Genomic DNA, 16,823 nt, shown 5'->3' on the forward strand with positions numbered 1-16,823 from the left:
TTGAGGTTTAGTCAATATAGTAGTGATATTCAATAATCATTTTTTCCATTGATCAGCCTCTGTACAAAGCATGACAGATTACATTTAAAAGGAATCTGGTAAACCCAGGGGCGCGCCAGTAGTGTCTGGCACCTGTGTGAAAAACTTTAGTTGGTGCCCCTATCCCCACCCTCCAATAAAAAATCACTTTAAAAAAAACATTTTTTTAAAAGTATTTCCTCCTCTTTGGCACCTTTACTATCCTGGTGCCTGTGTACATCACACACATTGCACATATGGCCGGTGCACCCCTGGGTAAACCCAAACCCCAGGCAGTGACAAAGGCAACAGTTTGTCTTCTGTATTTAGTAACAGATTAGAAATTTCATCCATAGGGAAATATGTGAGTATCAGGTGAAACTTCTGCCTTATATGTTTGGAAATGCCAAAAATATATGGAATATGAATCCTGTTTTCTACTACAGTGTTCTTGAGCATAAGAAAGTTTATTAACCACTGAACATGACAAGGGTTCCAGTTGCAGAGCTGACTGCAACCGGATGGGTCCACGGGTGGTGGATCACATTTTGTGTTGAATACTATGGCTACTGCTTTTCCTTGATTGTCATTGCCTGAACATAACATTTTGTATTTATTGCTCAGAAAGATCTCACCAGTTTGTCTTTTTTGTTTTAGTCATCCCTATTATGTCGATCTGGTACTTATCTAATTCCTCAGCTAGCTCCATTTCTTTGCCATTCAGGATTCTAATATTGATAGTAGCGATCTTTAACTCTGGTGATGTTGAGTTGGGTGTGTTTTCAGATTTGTTCCAGTAGCTGAGTTTTCGCTGTTCGCCCTGGTTCTCTCTCGAAAACAATGGGGGCCTTGTTTAAAAGGCGATGCCCCAGCCGGCATGATATTTTGTCATGTTGTACCATCATTTTGTATTCTTACTTGTATTAACCAGTAAGAATACAATTTGGTCGGCTAAATCCCAAATTGCCAGCCCATCTTCGTTCATTCAGTATCCAGGTAGATACCTAACAGGGTGCAACATGAGAAGGTGAGGATTGGACTTTAGGTCAGAATGCCTGCTCGGTTCTCTGCATTCCTTAAAAGGCTATGTGGAGGTCTCCTCTCAGTTAGACAACTTTGACCTTTAAGCACCCCTTCTATATAGTTTATTACTGTTAATACAGCTGAAGTTCCTACCTATTTTAATGATTTTTTTATTGTTGTATTTCAACAAATTATCAATATTTGAGATGACTCAGTGTCAAATATGGATTGTTATACTCCGTGATTTCTCAGTTATTTGTTCAAGTTAAAATCTGGTCCTGATAGTCCATATTAACCTGAAATCAGCTAGTTTCTCTTGGACTCTTTCTCATGTGCATTTGTATAAATTTTGGCTGGAACAGCTCTGCACCAATCCTCTGGAATTTGACCTTCTGACTAAGTATTCTGAATTATGCAAATATAGTGTTGTACAATTGTTACACCACTATATTTGAGAATTTCCGGTCAAGGATCTGGCTGCCATTCCAAAATTGTCACAAATTTTAACAGCTTTTCCTACTTCCAATAATGAAATGTATCTCAGACTACATTCCTGTTGGATATTTTGTATAACTTTTCCATCAAGGCTCATTTCATTTAATAATTTTTGAAAGTGATCACTCCAAGCACCCAGAATATTCTCATACTCACTTTACATGTTACCATTGTTATCCCTGATTCTTTTTACATCACACATTCCTTCATTTCTAAGCTTTTATCTAATAGCCTCACATTTTGCCACTTTCATGATATTTTCCCTTCTATATTCTTCCCATGACTTATAATTAGTTACTTTTACAAAATTTCCCTACCACAAGTTTCTGATTTTTCAATCCTTCAAAAGATAATTTTATCATATGCTTCTCTGCTTGAATCAATATTTTCTTCTATTTTGCTATTAGGTATCTAGACTTTTTTTTAACATTATTTATGTGTGTTAATATATAGTCGGGAATTCTAAATTCATGTGTACAAACTTAAATATCACTATATATCGCTGTATATAAAGATATCATTTTATAACATGAAAATTAAGTGTTCAAACAGTTTTCCTTTGGCATCTTATTATGTGCTTTTTTGTGAGAACTCATTATATATCCCTATTATCTGACAATTTGTTATAAAAACTTGTTCTTGGCAATCTCTGTTTAACCTAAGTCCAGTTGTTCATTACTAATTTTTTGATTAGGTGATTTTTCTTTACTCTTTCACAAGTATACTTGCATAAATCTTTCCTGGAACATTCAGAAGGAAATCCTGTAATTCTCTGGTTCAGTTTCATTTCCTTTTTTATGAAGTAGCACAATGAGTATCCTGGTGTTTAGGCTTATACATTGATTTTTCAATGTATAATGTTTAATTTAAATAATTAAACAATTAAAAAATGTTTAATTATTTTGCTGAAGTTAAATTGCATCTTCAGAGACTAATACACTGATATTAAACATGTGCACACAGGCACACTCAGTAACAGGAGAGATACAGGACTACCTGAAGTCCTATAATTATGCCACCCATTGGCTTTGGTTGGGTGTTCTTGTCTGTTGAGCTGAATGTCTGCTGATGATGGTTTCCAATATGAGAGGCAGTTTGATACAACCATATTTATTTAGGATGGGATAGTTGGTAATAAGAATAAATTTAGTAAATTTGCTTTGGTGGAGTAAGGTATTTTTTTTTTTGCAACGGATCCTGTGCCAAGTATCTGGGGCATAGTCTGCTAATCCTGAGTGGCTGTAGGGGTGGAAACGGATGTAATCCTGGTGTTCTGATGTATGAATGTTGGCTGTCCTACCTGTTCAGCCATAGTATGAATGGTTGCAGCTGCTAGGTGCTTAGTATCTCTGGGTACATCCAAAGGTTGTAGCTGGTCTTTGAGGGAGCAGATAAGGGTTGCTATTTTTCTATGTGTTTATAAGTGGTCATCAGATTTGTGCTTTTTTTAAGATCTTGGCAACCTTTTCTGATATGCCACAAACATAAGGGATGGTGATGGATTTGCTGTAATCTATGTTTGAAAAGGGGGGGGGGAATGGGATGTGGTGTTAAAATTCTTTTTATCTGGTATGAGATGTAGCAATTGGTCAAAAAGGTGTTTTTTTATGTGGGTGAATTATCTGGAAAATTTAATTTTGTCCCGTGCTTTTTATAGTACCAAATTGTTGAGAGGGGGAGGCGATATGACTAATGGACCTATTTACTTGTGGGGAGCAGAAGGGGGGGGGGTCTGTAGACTATGAAGGTCAGAGATCCATTTTGTTGTCTTGTAACTAGAGTGTCTAGGAAAGGTAAATTGTTATTTTCTATTTCTGTTGCGAATTGGATTCTTGGATGTTGGCTGTTCAAATTTGGACAGGAAAGTGTGTAAGGTGTCCCGGCCACATGGTCATTTTGCAGACACATCATCCACATAAAGGGGAGAAAAATTTAGGGCATTCTTTTCAAATGTCTCAATAAAAATAATTAGCTGGGGGGGGGGGGATACAATGGTTGTACTCTGTTTGTAGAATTTTCCTTGTCCAACAAAATAGCCCATCCATAGTGAAGTGAAAGAGCACTGAGATATAGGTTAGTGTTGCAGAGCATGAGATCTTGTATACTGGACTTAAAATAGGCTGAGTTTTTGATATGTGACGAGGTATTGCCAGCAGTGAGAGAAAGCACTTTGGCTAAATGTTTAGCTAGTTTGTAGGTGGGTGAGTCTATATCATCTACAATTAGATATAGAAGTGCATCACATTTATGGATTTTTGGAAGTCCATAAATACAGGGATGGGGTGGTGGGGGCTGAAATTACGAGGTTTTAAATTATTGGTCACATCTGCTGGCCAGGAAAGTGACATTTTTTAGCAGTCTATGAATGGCTATGTTCTGCGTATAGAGGTCATAATTTAGTTGGTGGTAAGTGGATCAGTCCTTTAAGAAGGGCGATTAGTTTTTTATTATAATTTGTATAGTTTAAAATGATAGGCGCATTGCCTTTGTCTGCTTTCAGGATTATCATTTTTTTTTTTTTTTGTTATTTCTGAGATGTAGAATGGCTTTATATTCTCTGTTGGACAAGTTGCTTGTAGGAGGTTTTGCCTGTGATAGTACATTGGTTACATCAAACCTAATATTATTGGCCTCACTGGCAAAAGGTTATAGATTCCAAGCTCAAATTGGATCATGATATCTTTGATTGGTATGTGTCTGGGTGCAATGGTGAAGTTTTGGTCGCAACTGAGTGCATTGATGGTATCTGCTTCAAGGATTGTTGCAGACAGGTTAACGTTTTGGGGCAGTCTTGAAGGAACTGGTAAATTTTTTTGTTAGGTTTTCGAACATTTTGATGTGCCGACAGTTTACTTTTATGAATTCCTTGGTGGCTAATGCGTTCAAGACATCTAAGAGGATCGTCCAAAGGTTAACATTCAGCATAGTAGAAAGCTACTCTTGCAGTGCACAGATAGCTTTGTTGATGTCGGCAAGTATAGAGCATGTTGCACCAATTTTTACTCCTATAAGGGCAAAGCTAGTGCACCTGTAAATGTGAAGCACCTCATTTGAATGACACCGGTGTTTTAATTTTAGACAATTGAGAATGACTTTGTTATCCATACATCATTAAAGGAAGGCTAACCATTTGAGTTCCTTCGCTAGTTTAAGTTTTAACTTGCTGAACTTATGGGCCTTGCGTGAAAATAAATCTGTGAATAACAGTGATCCTGATGTTTAGGCTATGTTGATTCTCCAGCATCGTGTTGTTTAAAGAAATAGATAATATAAACTGCATAATAACTAAAAATGTATAATTATTACTTCCTGTATTTCACTGAAGTTAAATTGTCATCTCCAGGGATTAATACACTGGTATTAAACATGTGTATGCAGGCACACTTCAGTAACAAAGATGGAACAGAAGAGATACAGGATGACCTAAAGTCCTATAATTATGCCACCTATTGGCTTTGGTTGGGTGAGTGTTTCCCATATGAGAGATGGTTCGATACAACCATATTTCTTTAGGGTGGAATAGTGTAAGAGCTGCAGTACCCTACAATTCCAACACCCCCTGTATTAATGGACTTCCAAAAATTCATAAAGAGGATGTACCTCTATATCCAATTGTAGATGGTATAGACTTGCCCACCTACAAATGAGCACAATGAGTACTCTACTCCATGTAAGTAGTGTACTCTACTCTGAATTATGTAGTGGAAAAAAAGTGTTTACCACCCAATTTTTAAGCATTTCATATTTCTCCTAGCACAATGCTGTGGGATATCACAAACAGAATGGTTTTACCAAATAAAAGTAATAACACTGCTACTTCCTTTATTCAAAGAGGTTAGAAAGCTTGCAATAAGTCATATCTCTGAAATCAAGGAATAAGGAAAATGAATTTCATAAGTTGTTGAGAGACAACTATCTCAGGCAGCATGTAAAGAAGACCACACAAGAATCTAGAGTTTTAGATCTGATCATTTCATCAGAGGATATAATTGTGAGGGGGGGGGGGTTCACACTTTCCTCCAGTTGGTGAAAGTGATCATGAAGTGATCACCTGGGTTGTGGCTAACCATATGCAGACTTCTGTGAGGAAAAGATATATGTGGAATTATAAGGCTGGTGATAATGACAAGCTTAGGAGAAAGCTTGGAGCTATATCATGAAACGAGTAGTTGAGTACTAAGGAAATAAATGCTGCTTGGGAAACAGCAAAGAAATACATAACAGCATCAATGTGTGAATGTATTCCGAAGGCTAAAAGGCTGAATAAGGTAGGTATAAAATGGATGAATGATGAGCTTAAGCATGAAATCTGGAAAAAGGCACTTTGGAGGCAGTACAAAATGAATAACGGTAATCAGTTACATGATGAGTGTAAAGAGCAAGCCAGGAGAATGACTCAGCAAGGACAACAAAAGCACAATATGAGCGGAAATTGGCAAATCAGGTGAAGAAAAAACCCTAGTTTTTTTTAGATATGTGGCAAATAGAAGGAAGAATGATTATGGTAAGATGATGTTAATGGATGAAAATGACAGAATGATGACTGCTGCAGAACACATTGTATTGCACTGATTATTTATAAGGATTTATAAGTGGCCACAACGTGCCACTGCAAGCAATTTGGATTCCTTTGTATGTATGCACCCTTTCTTTTGTCATTCCTAGTATTGCCTTATTGTACTAATGATGTCCTCAGATACCTAGGACGAAATATTTACGTAATAAAAAACCTACTACTGTGGTTCATGTGCGTTAAACTTAGTCATGAATTCTCCACAGGTTTCTTTATATAATCAAATATTTATAAGGATGTTATATCAGCATCAGAGTGAAATTATGAGATACTTAAGTGTAGAGGATGGCTTAACTGTGAGTGAGCAGGAGGTATATGAGGAAATCAACTGGATGTTAATAAGGTGACAGGATTTGATGGCATATCACCATGTGTCTTAAGGGAATGTTCCAGGGAACTGGCAGTAGCATTTGCATACCTGTTTAATAAGTCTTATCTTACAATAGCACAGGTTCCAAGGGAGTGGAAAGAAGATAAAATTCTTCCACTGCATAAAGATCTGATAAAGCTGTGGCTACAAATTTTAGGCCAATTCATACATCTGGAGTTGGGGTGAAGGTACTAGAGAGATTAGTAAAAATTAGGATACAAAAATGGGTTGATAATAGCAATATACTCTGTGGTTGTCAGCATGGATTTGTTAAAGGGAGATCATGTTTTACTAACTTACTTATGCATTATAACAAGGTGACAAATGTCTTGGACAAGGGAGATGCATATACAGTGGTATACTTAGATTTTGCAAAATCTTTTGATAGACTGCCACACAATGAGCGGTTAAATAAATTGAAACAGATAGGGCTGGATAACAGACTCTGAGTTGGATCAGTGACTGGCTGTCAAATAGGTGATATCAGAAAGTTGTATGTGGGGATGCAGTATCCCAAAAGAGGGAAGTCACTAGTGGTATGCTGTAGGGGTCAGTTTTGGGACCATTGTTGTTTAATTTATATATTAAAAATATATAAATTGAACAACATTGGTATATTGGTATTGGTATCGGGATGGTTTAACTAGTGATATGCAGCTGTTTGCAGATGATGCAAAGTTGGGAAGAGCAATGCAGAGTCAAACAAATGTTATGGCCTTACAAGTGGACTTGAATAGATTGCATGAATGGGCAAGTAAGTGGAACTGTCAACATTGAACTGACAGTTCAATGTTGCAAAGTATAAGGTTTAAAATTTGGTAAGCAACAATGGAAAGCAAAGTATACACTTGGTGAGCAAACTTTAAAGGAGGTAGAGGAGATGAGAGATCTAGGTGTGGTCGTGGTAAGGATCTGAAATTCAGGGGCCACATTGCGCAGGTTTTGAAGATGTCACACTGGATAATGGCAAGGATGCAGAGGACCCTGAGATGCAGAAATAAAGAGGTTATGATGCCACTTTATAAGGCTTTGATCAGGCCTCATATGGATTATTGTGCACAGATTTAGTTACCAGGTTTCATGGTGATGAGGATATGTTAGAAAGGGTCCAGAGAAGATTCACAAAGGTGGTCATGGTCTTAGGAATGTGGAGTATGAAGACAGATTCAGAGAATGTGAATTGCATAGTCTTATGAATAGGAGGTGGGGTGGGGTAGATATGATTGAGATATATAAGTTAGTCAGAAGTTGTTATCAGGTTGACATGGAAGAGATTTTTCATAGAATGGGAGGATAGAACAAGAAGTCCTGGAAACGGTGTAAGAAAGGTATGAGCAGAGGAATGAAGAGAAGGTTCTTTACATGAGTGGTTGGTGAGTGGAATGCATCGCCTGAGTGTGTTGTAAATATAGACACATGGAATCAGTTTAAGTCATAGTTGGATGAGCTCTGTGTACCTCCCAGAATAAGTCTGATTCCATGGAGGTCAGATATTAATAATAATAATTTCTGAATAATGAAGTTACTGTAAAAGAGCAATCTATCTGAAGTTGAGAATGGGAAAATGACAGTAATAGTATTATACTGAAATTGCAGTTTTTTTTTGGTTGTAAACTAAATTAAAGTTACCAAGAAATTATATTCTTGTTTTATCTTCTGTCCAAGTGTAAGCAAACAAAGCTTACATGACTGAGAGACTGAAATATGTGAAGATACAAATCATTGTTGTGCTTCAAGCACACAATTAAAAAAGTGATACCATGTCAAATTCAGCATGATGTAAAGTTAGTTTAGTGTCTTTACCAAAAATTTAATAAGTTATAATTTTGACCTTTACAAAATATGAAACTTCCACAACTGTAATGACCCAGAAAACAGATCAAAAGTCAGGAGTTTTGCAATTTAAACTGGGAGAAGTGGAAGTCATAGAACAATGCATCAATTAGCAATATATTGGCCTGTAGCCATTTTCAATATACAAAAGTTTCTAAGTTATTCTTTTAAGTTATCTGTTACTCATTAGTTTAAATACTAGTAAGTACTTCTGAGTATTTCTTCTGTCCATAGTACTGGAAGAAGAAAAAAAAATACTTTAACCATTCATATCACTGTTTTGTTACACACAACTGCATGTCCATAACCTACAAGATGTTCAGTTTTTATATTGTATGCCTTGTGCACTAAGCCCCAAGTATTGCAATGATCTAAGATACTCACAAAAATGCTTTGCATTAATATTCTTGTATAGAAAAACATCAATTAATATCACAGCAACTTAAACATGGAACTATTTTTGGCTTACACATAATCATATAATTTCAAACTGTTTGGCTAAATATTGCCACTAAAAATGGTACAATTAATATCAAACTTTAAATGACTCAAATTCATAATGACAAAACCGAATTTCAACAGTCAATCACAGACACAGCTGAGAAATACATGCATAAAATTTTCATAAATAATGATAACACTAGTTAACTGGTTACACATAACCCACTGAAAAATAAAAATTACAACAGTGCAAATCTGATACATCTAATGAACCCCAATATTTGGTCTGCCTGATATTCTAAGGAGCCCAGTTATCAGGTGAGTTAAACAAAATAATAATAATAATTGAAAGTAATCATCTTTTAAATACCTCTGTGTGCTTCATATCTGTAAGGAGCAATTTTGTAGCATTCCCCAAAATGAGTGATTGCATCTTGAACCCTTTTAAGTTCTAAAAGGACTGATCCTTTTAACAAGAGTGCTTCAACATGACGTGGATTAATCATACATGCCTGCAAGCGAAACCTTTTTATAAGCAATATTACTTTAAACAAACAAAACAAAAACGTTTTAATCAACGTAAGCTCAGTAAATAAAAAAAAAAAACATTTCACATAGATGAGATGAAATCCTTATTTCTAGAGTGAACAAAGGCAAACTAAAGTTGAAATATGGTACAGCAAAATGAAAATTTTAAATTAATATCATAATTTAACTATCTTTCCTGCTTCTCAAAAATTAACAATAGAAATCTTGTTAATTTGAAAAAAATCATTGCAGTTAGCTTTAGAATGCGAATCATCATCATCGAATTCCTGCCATGCACCCTCAACAGGTATACAGGATATGACTACTTCTACATGAAAAATTTACATCATTAGTAACTTCCTATCTACAATTTTCCTCCAGATCAGTCTGTTACTTGTCAAGACTCCAATATTATCAGATCTCATATTTCTGTTGTCTAAGGCAGTTTGTACTGTAACAATCCACCTATATCTTGGTCTTCCTCTGGGTTGTTTAACTGCCAACCTGGCAGAGAACACTTGTTTTGCTAATCTTTCCTCGCCCATTCTGTTTAAATAATCATTCCACCTGAGATTAGCTCTGCTAACGCATTCCTGGATGCTGACAATGTCAAGTTCTTTCCTAATATCCTCTTTTTTAATATGATATTGCCATTGAAGCCATCTGTTCAAGACTCTAATCTTTCTCAGGATTCTCATATCTGTGGTCTCTAGTCAAGTGTTTTACTTATGACCCAGCTCTCAGATCCATAAGTTAAAACTGGTTTGAACACTGTCTTGTATACAGCTAATTTAGTGTTCCGACTAATTTCTCTCTCATTCCATATGAATTTATTCAATCAACTTCCTACCATACCAGCTTTGTTGATTCTGTTGTCTATTTCCATATTTAATTTACCATCTTCAGTAAAAATCGTGCCTAAGTAGCTGAAATGTTTTACTTGTTCCACATTCAAAACACAGTTGACATTTTCAATGATTCTACCTATTTTCATTGTCTTAGTCTTTTCATTGCTGACCTTCATACCATATCTATTACAACAGTTATTAAATTTAGTCAAGGAATCTTGCAGACTCCTAGCAGATTTATTTAGAAGTATAACATCGTCCACATAAAGCAAAGAGCTGGCATTAACATCTCCAATTTTGATATCATGTTTAATACCACTTTCCATCATAATGTGATTCATATAGATAATGAATAACAGAGGGGATAATGTACATCCTTGTCTCACACCAGATTTAACATTAAAATATCTTCCTGTACTTCCAAAAATTTTAACTGCTGACTTACAACTCAAATAAAGACTAAGTATTGCTTGATATAATGCCCCATTGACACCATATAACTGTAGCGTATTGAATAGCTTCTCTCTTGGCACCCTGTCATATGCCTTTTCCAAATCGACAAAACTTAGATACAGATCTTTGTTATATTCCCATGATTTCTCCACTATTTGTCATAAAGTGATGATCTGATCCTGACAGCCTCAATTTGACCTGAATCCAGCTTGCTGTTCACCAAGCTTTTCTTCCACAATTCTTCTCAACCATTTCTCAAGTAGATCTTACCCAGAACACTCAGTAGGGAAATACCTCTATAATTCTCGCATTCAGTTTTATTTTCATTTTTATATATGGGTACTATGAGAGCTCTACTCCAATCATCAGGAATTCGTCCCTCTGTCCAGGCATTCTGAACTATGCAGTGCAGCCACTGTAAGACTTTTATACCACCATACTTCAGCATTTCTAGTCGAACATCATCTACTACTGCTGCCTTTCCACATTTCAAGCCTTTGATGGCTTTTTCTACTTCAAGTATGGATATGTATTCCTGACTGCATGCTTGGTCAGTGTTTTTTACCACTGTGCTGTCCTCACTTCTTGTTTCATTTAGCAGTTTTTCAAAGTAATTACTCCATACTTCAAGGATATCTTTTTCTCCTGTTTTCATGTCACCTTTATCATCTCTAACTCCTTTTACAGCACTCTTTCCTCCATTCCTAAGCTTCTTCAACAACCTCCAGAATATTTTGCCACCTTCTTGATATTTATTTTCTATATTCTTGCCAAAGTACTCCCATGACTTTTGTTTAGCTAGTTTTACACACTGTTTAGCTTTCTTACATTTGTCTCTGTATTCTCTAAGAGCACAAGCTGACTTATTTGCCAGGAACTTTTGATATGCTTTCTTCTTTTCCTTCACTGCCTCTTTAACTTCCTGTGTCCACCATGGAGTTTTAATTTTTCTATCCTTGTAGACAACTTCACAAATGCCTCTCTAGCTGAATCAATCAGAGGTTTCTTCAAGGCTTGCCACTGAATCTCCAAGGTTTGGTTCCTTTTCTCAAACTCTTTCATTTTTTCTTCAATAATCTTTGTGTATTTTAGTCTACAGTTCACATCTGAGATTCGTTCAATTTTTAATCACTTTAAAACTTTCTTACGTTATTCTTTTCAATGTGAAATTCAATTTTATCCTGCTCAAGACTAAATAGTGATCACTTCCAATTTCAAATCCTCTGTACACTCTGCTGTCCTGCACCAGGGAGAAAGCATCACTATCCACAATAACATAGCCAATGAGACTTTTCTTATTCCTTGCCTCTTTTCTTCATGTGAATTTGTGCATATTTTTATGTTGGAACATGGTGTCAGTAATAACCAGTACATGTGCTGAGCAGAAATCCAACAGATATTTGCCATTATTATTAGCTTTGCTCTTTTCTCCAAATTTTCTCAAAATATTTTTGTATGCCTGACAATAACTTCCTACTCTGCTATTTAGATCCCTAACAAGGACCAAGTTTTCCTTTTTTATTGTGTCAGTTGCTTTTTCTAAAGCCGCAAAAAATTCCCCCACTTCTACCTTAGTAGAACTAGAACCTTCTGTGGAACCATAGGCACAAATAAGTCTCATTGTCCAGTTCCCCATTCTTATATTTGCCCACATTACTCTACTTGAGACTGCCTACCATTCAAGAAGATTAGCCTCGTATTTTGTGTTGAATACTATGGCTACTCCTTTTCCTTGATTGTCATTTCCTGAATATAACATTTTGTATTTATTGCTCAGAAAGATCTCACCAGTTTTTGTCTTTTTTGTTTCAGTCACCCCTATTATGTTGATCTGGTACTTATCTAATTCCTCAGCTAGCGCCATTTCTTTGCCATTCAGGCTTCTTATGTTGATAGTATCGATCTTTAACTCTGGTGATGTTGAGTTGGGTGTGTTTTCAGATTTGTTCCAGTAGCTGACTTTTCGCTGTTCGCCCTGGTTCCCTGACGAAAACAACAGGGACCTTGTTTAAAAGGGCGATGACCCAGCCGGCATGATATTTTGTCATGTTGTACCATCATTTTGTATTTTGGTTTAACCAGTAAGAATACAATTTGGTCAGCTAAATCCCAAATTGCCAGCCCATCTTCGTTTGTTCAGTATCCAGGTAGATACCTAACAGGGTGCAACACGAGAAGGTGAGGATTGGACATTAAGTCAGAAACACAGGTCGGTTCTCCACTTTGGCCCTTAAGCACCCCTACGAAAAGAAAAAGAATACTATGTTGCAAATATGTGAGTCATCTTCAGGGGAGTTTTGATTAGAAAATCTATCTTGATTCAGTTGATCACAGAGAAAAAAATTACAGTAGTTTCCTTCTCCCCTCATCAGTGGAGATACGTTCCAAGACCCCAAGTGGTTACCTGAAACCATGGATAGCACTGAACTATGTTTTATACACTATGTTTTTTCCCACACATAAATACCTATGATAAAATTTATTTATAAATTAAGCACAGTAAGAGATTAACAACAATAACTAATAAAAAATACAATTATAGCAATTAAATTACGGCTATTTTGCCTGCTTCAGTTTAGGAGTGCCCCTGTTTAAATGTCATTGGCTATTTACTCACGGATTCTTAGGGCAATGTGGATGTAAGTTTACCAAAAGTATATGTAGAATAAGGAAGAGAAATTTACACATACCTTTTTCCAGATGTTGCGGCTTTTCTTCTTTATGCGATGTCCGAAAACTACTGAGTGTGTGAAGGGGGGAGGTAGGCAATTTGGGAGAATTAAATTAGAAAAACCCGTTTTTTTTTTTGTTTTTCCCCTCGTAATATATATATAAACATATATATTATATTACTATATTATATAGGGTGGGGGAAAGGTGAAAGGGTTGATTATTTATATAGGGGGGAAGGGGAAAGGGGCAACCCCCTTTCCCCTTCCCCCCTATATAAATAATCAACCCTTTCACCTTTCCCCCACCCTATATAATATAGTATATATGTTCATACCAGTCCATTGTCTGATATCTGCCAGCCAAGATTTTCTTCGTCTTCCTTGTCCTCTTCTTCCATTTATCTTTCCTTTTATAATCAATTGAAGTATCTTATATTTTTCATTACGAAGTAGGTGACCAAGATATGCAGTTTTCCTTCTTTTTATGATATCTAAAAGTTCACGTGATTTCCCCATTTGTTCCAGTACTTCCTGATTGGACGTTTTTGCTGTCCATGGGATTTTTAACATTCGTCTGTATTACCACATCTCAAAGGCTTCAAGTCTTTTTATTGATGTTGTCTTCAAGGTCCAAGTTTCTGCACCGTACAGCAGTACAGACCATACATAGCATTTAACCATGCGTACTCTAAGCTCTAAGTTTAAACTGTGGTTACACAGTGTTGATTTCATCAAGAGAAAATTTTTTCTTGCCATTTCAATTCTAACTTTTATTTCCATTTCTGGATTGCAATCTTCATTTAACCATCATCCGAGATATTTAAACTTTGCCACTCTTTCTATTTGTTTCCTATTTAAAGAAAGTGCTAAATTAAGAATTGGTTTCTTACTTATGACCATGAATTTAGTTTTGGTGATATTTATTTTTAATCTCATTTTTTCACTCTCTGCATTTCTTAGTTCCAAAAGATTTTGAAGATCCTGAATATTGTCAGCCAGAAGAGCTGTATCATCGGCATATCGGATGTTACTGATGATTTCACCATTTACACTAATCCCTTCCTTTCTTCCTTCCAAGACTTTTTGAAATATGGCTTCTGAGTAGATGTTAAAAAGAAGAGGTGACAGCACACATCCTTGCCTTACTCCTCGTTTGATGTTAATGGAGTCTGTAATAATGTCATCAACTTGAACAGATGCCTTTTGGTTCCAATATAAGTTTTCAATGATCCTGATGTCTTCACCATCTAATCCAATTCTTTTTAATAGTACAATCATTTTAGCATGTTGGACTTTGTCAAATGCTTTCTCGAAGTCGATGAAGCAAATGAATATTACCTTGTTTTGGTCAATACATTTTTGAAATAAGATCTGAGAACAGAAAAGGGCCGCTCTTGTTCCCAAGCAGTTTCTAAAGCCGAATTGGGTATCACTGATGGTGTCTTCACATTTTCTGTATATTCTTTTTTGAATTATTTTCAGAAACATTTTGAGAACGTGACTCATTAAGGCTGATCATTCTATAGTCATTACAAGTTTTCGCATTTACTTTTTTAGGTAGCATGATGAACATCGACTATAACCAGTCTTGAGGGATTATGCCTGTATCATAGATCTTATTAAATAGCTTTACTAATATGTTAATGTTGTCACCTTCTAATAACTTTACTATTTCTGCTGGTATTCTATCTGGTCCCAGGGCTTTACCATTTTTAGCTGAGTTTAATGCACATTCCACCTCTGATTTTAGAATGCATGGACCCTCCATATGTTCATAAGTATTTTCTGGGTTCTGTCTGTTATCAGTAAAGAGTTCTTCTATATATTTCACCCATTCTTGTATTTTGTCATTCTTTTTGGATATAATTTCTCCCTTTTTGTTTCGAAGGATACAGAATTGTTTTTTCTTATATATACCTGAGGTCTCTTTCATCTTTTTGTGTAGATTAAAATTGTCATGTTTCTCCTGTAGAATTTCTATTTCTTTACATTTTTCATTCATCCAGATTTCTTTTGCTTTTTTGATCTTGTGTTTAATAATTTTCTGAACCTCTGTATATTTTGTTGGATTATGATTTTTATATGATCTGCATTGATCCATGAGAGAAAGAATTTCATCAGTCATCCAATCTTTCTTTTTTACCGCTCTATTAGGACATAAGGTATTGGTACATTTCTCTAAGAAGACAGATTTCAATTTGTCCCATGATTCATCAACCCTCATGATGTCATCATTCTTGATACGTGCTAGCTCTTGATTCAGATCTTGACTCAATTTGCTTCTTATCTCTGTGTTTTTTAATTTTCCCAAATCAAACCTTTTTTGTTGATGTTTCTTAAGCATAGCTTTCAGTCTAAGTTGTAACTCTGCCACCAGTAGGTTATGATCAGAAGCAATATCTGCACTAGGATAGGTTTTTGTACTCTTTATAGAACTTCGAAATCGTTGATTAATTAGTAAGTAATCAATTTGGTTTCTGACTATATTCCCATTATTATCCTGTGGTGATCGCCAGGTATACAATCTTCGAGGTGGTAGCTTAAACCATGTGTTTGTGATTATTAGCTCCTCTTCCTGGCAGAATTGAAAAAGACGGTCACCTCTCTCATTTCTTGTGCCCAGTCCATGTTCACCAACTACATCTCCACTTCTACCTTTCCCAACTTTAGCATTGAAATCACCCATAACTATGTTAATATCATGCTTTGTGTTTTTCATTAGTTCTTTTAATTGATCATAAAATTCATCAATCTCGGTATCACTCTTGTCAGCAGCAGGGGCATAGACTTGTATAAGATTAACATCTAGTGGTTGTCCTTTCAGTTTTAATAACATCATCCTATCTGAGTAAGGGATGAAGCTCAACAGTGACTTATTGATATCTTTGTTTATTATTATTCCAACTCCGTTTTGATGGTTGTTTTCACAACTTCCAGAGTGATACATTGTCATGTCATTGACTTGAGTTTTGCCTGATCCTGGCCACCTAACTTCACTCATTCCTAAAATTCCAATTTCAAGTCTTTTCATTTCTTGGATAGCATTTCTTAGCTTACCTGCTTCATACAAGGTTCTGACATTCCAGGTTCCTAGTTTTACTGAGCGCACCATGTTGAGCCCAGGGATTCTTCGCACCCCTGTCCCATTTAAGGGACGCCGGTAACTCGGGGCCATTTGTGTAGATTTGCTAGCCATGGTAGTTAGTCTGGAGAGAGAATAGAGCAGTAGTTTCTCCATTTGCTTTCTGCTCTGCAGTATTACAGACGTACACAATAAACTGTATTGCCATCTGCAATTTTCTAATCACAAGCTTTACCGTCATCATGAGACTTCAACCTTGTGTCAGTACTGACAAAGCTGCTTCCCTTTGCCAGAGGATTGAATCCTTTATTTTTCCTTGTAACCCTAGGTAGGGGCCCTTAATCTAAAGTATAGATTAAGAACAAGTAGGATCCAACAAAATTGATAGATTTTGTTGGATCCTACTTGTTCTTAATCTATACTTTAGATCCGACATGATTACAATTGATAAGTTGTAAGTTGATTTCTAATTCAAATATAAAGAAAA

General features: G+C 35.9%; 1 protein-coding gene across 2 annotated transcripts in view; it reads right to left on the reverse strand.

The window, feature by feature from the left end:
- APC7 (anaphase-promoting complex subunit 7) overlaps positions 1 to 16,823 on the reverse strand; it is a 238,375-nt gene that overhangs the window by 91,055 nt on the left and 130,497 nt on the right. For both annotated transcript variants that reach the window (XM_090406349.1, XM_090406348.1), the window contains one exon: positions 9,124 to 9,265. In XM_090406349.1, coding sequence (XP_090262475.1) covers positions 9,124 to 9,265 — 142 coding nt within the window. The remainder of the gene's footprint in view (positions 1 to 9,123; positions 9,266 to 16,823) is intronic.

This window comes from Typopeltis vanoorti, chromosome 16 (assembly GCF_054136105.1).
Source record: "Typopeltis vanoorti isolate ZY-2024b chromosome 16, IOZ_Tvanoo_1.0, whole genome shotgun sequence".
NCBI classification, from domain to species: Eukaryota; Metazoa; Arthropoda; class Arachnida; order Uropygi; family Thelyphonidae; genus Typopeltis; species Typopeltis vanoorti.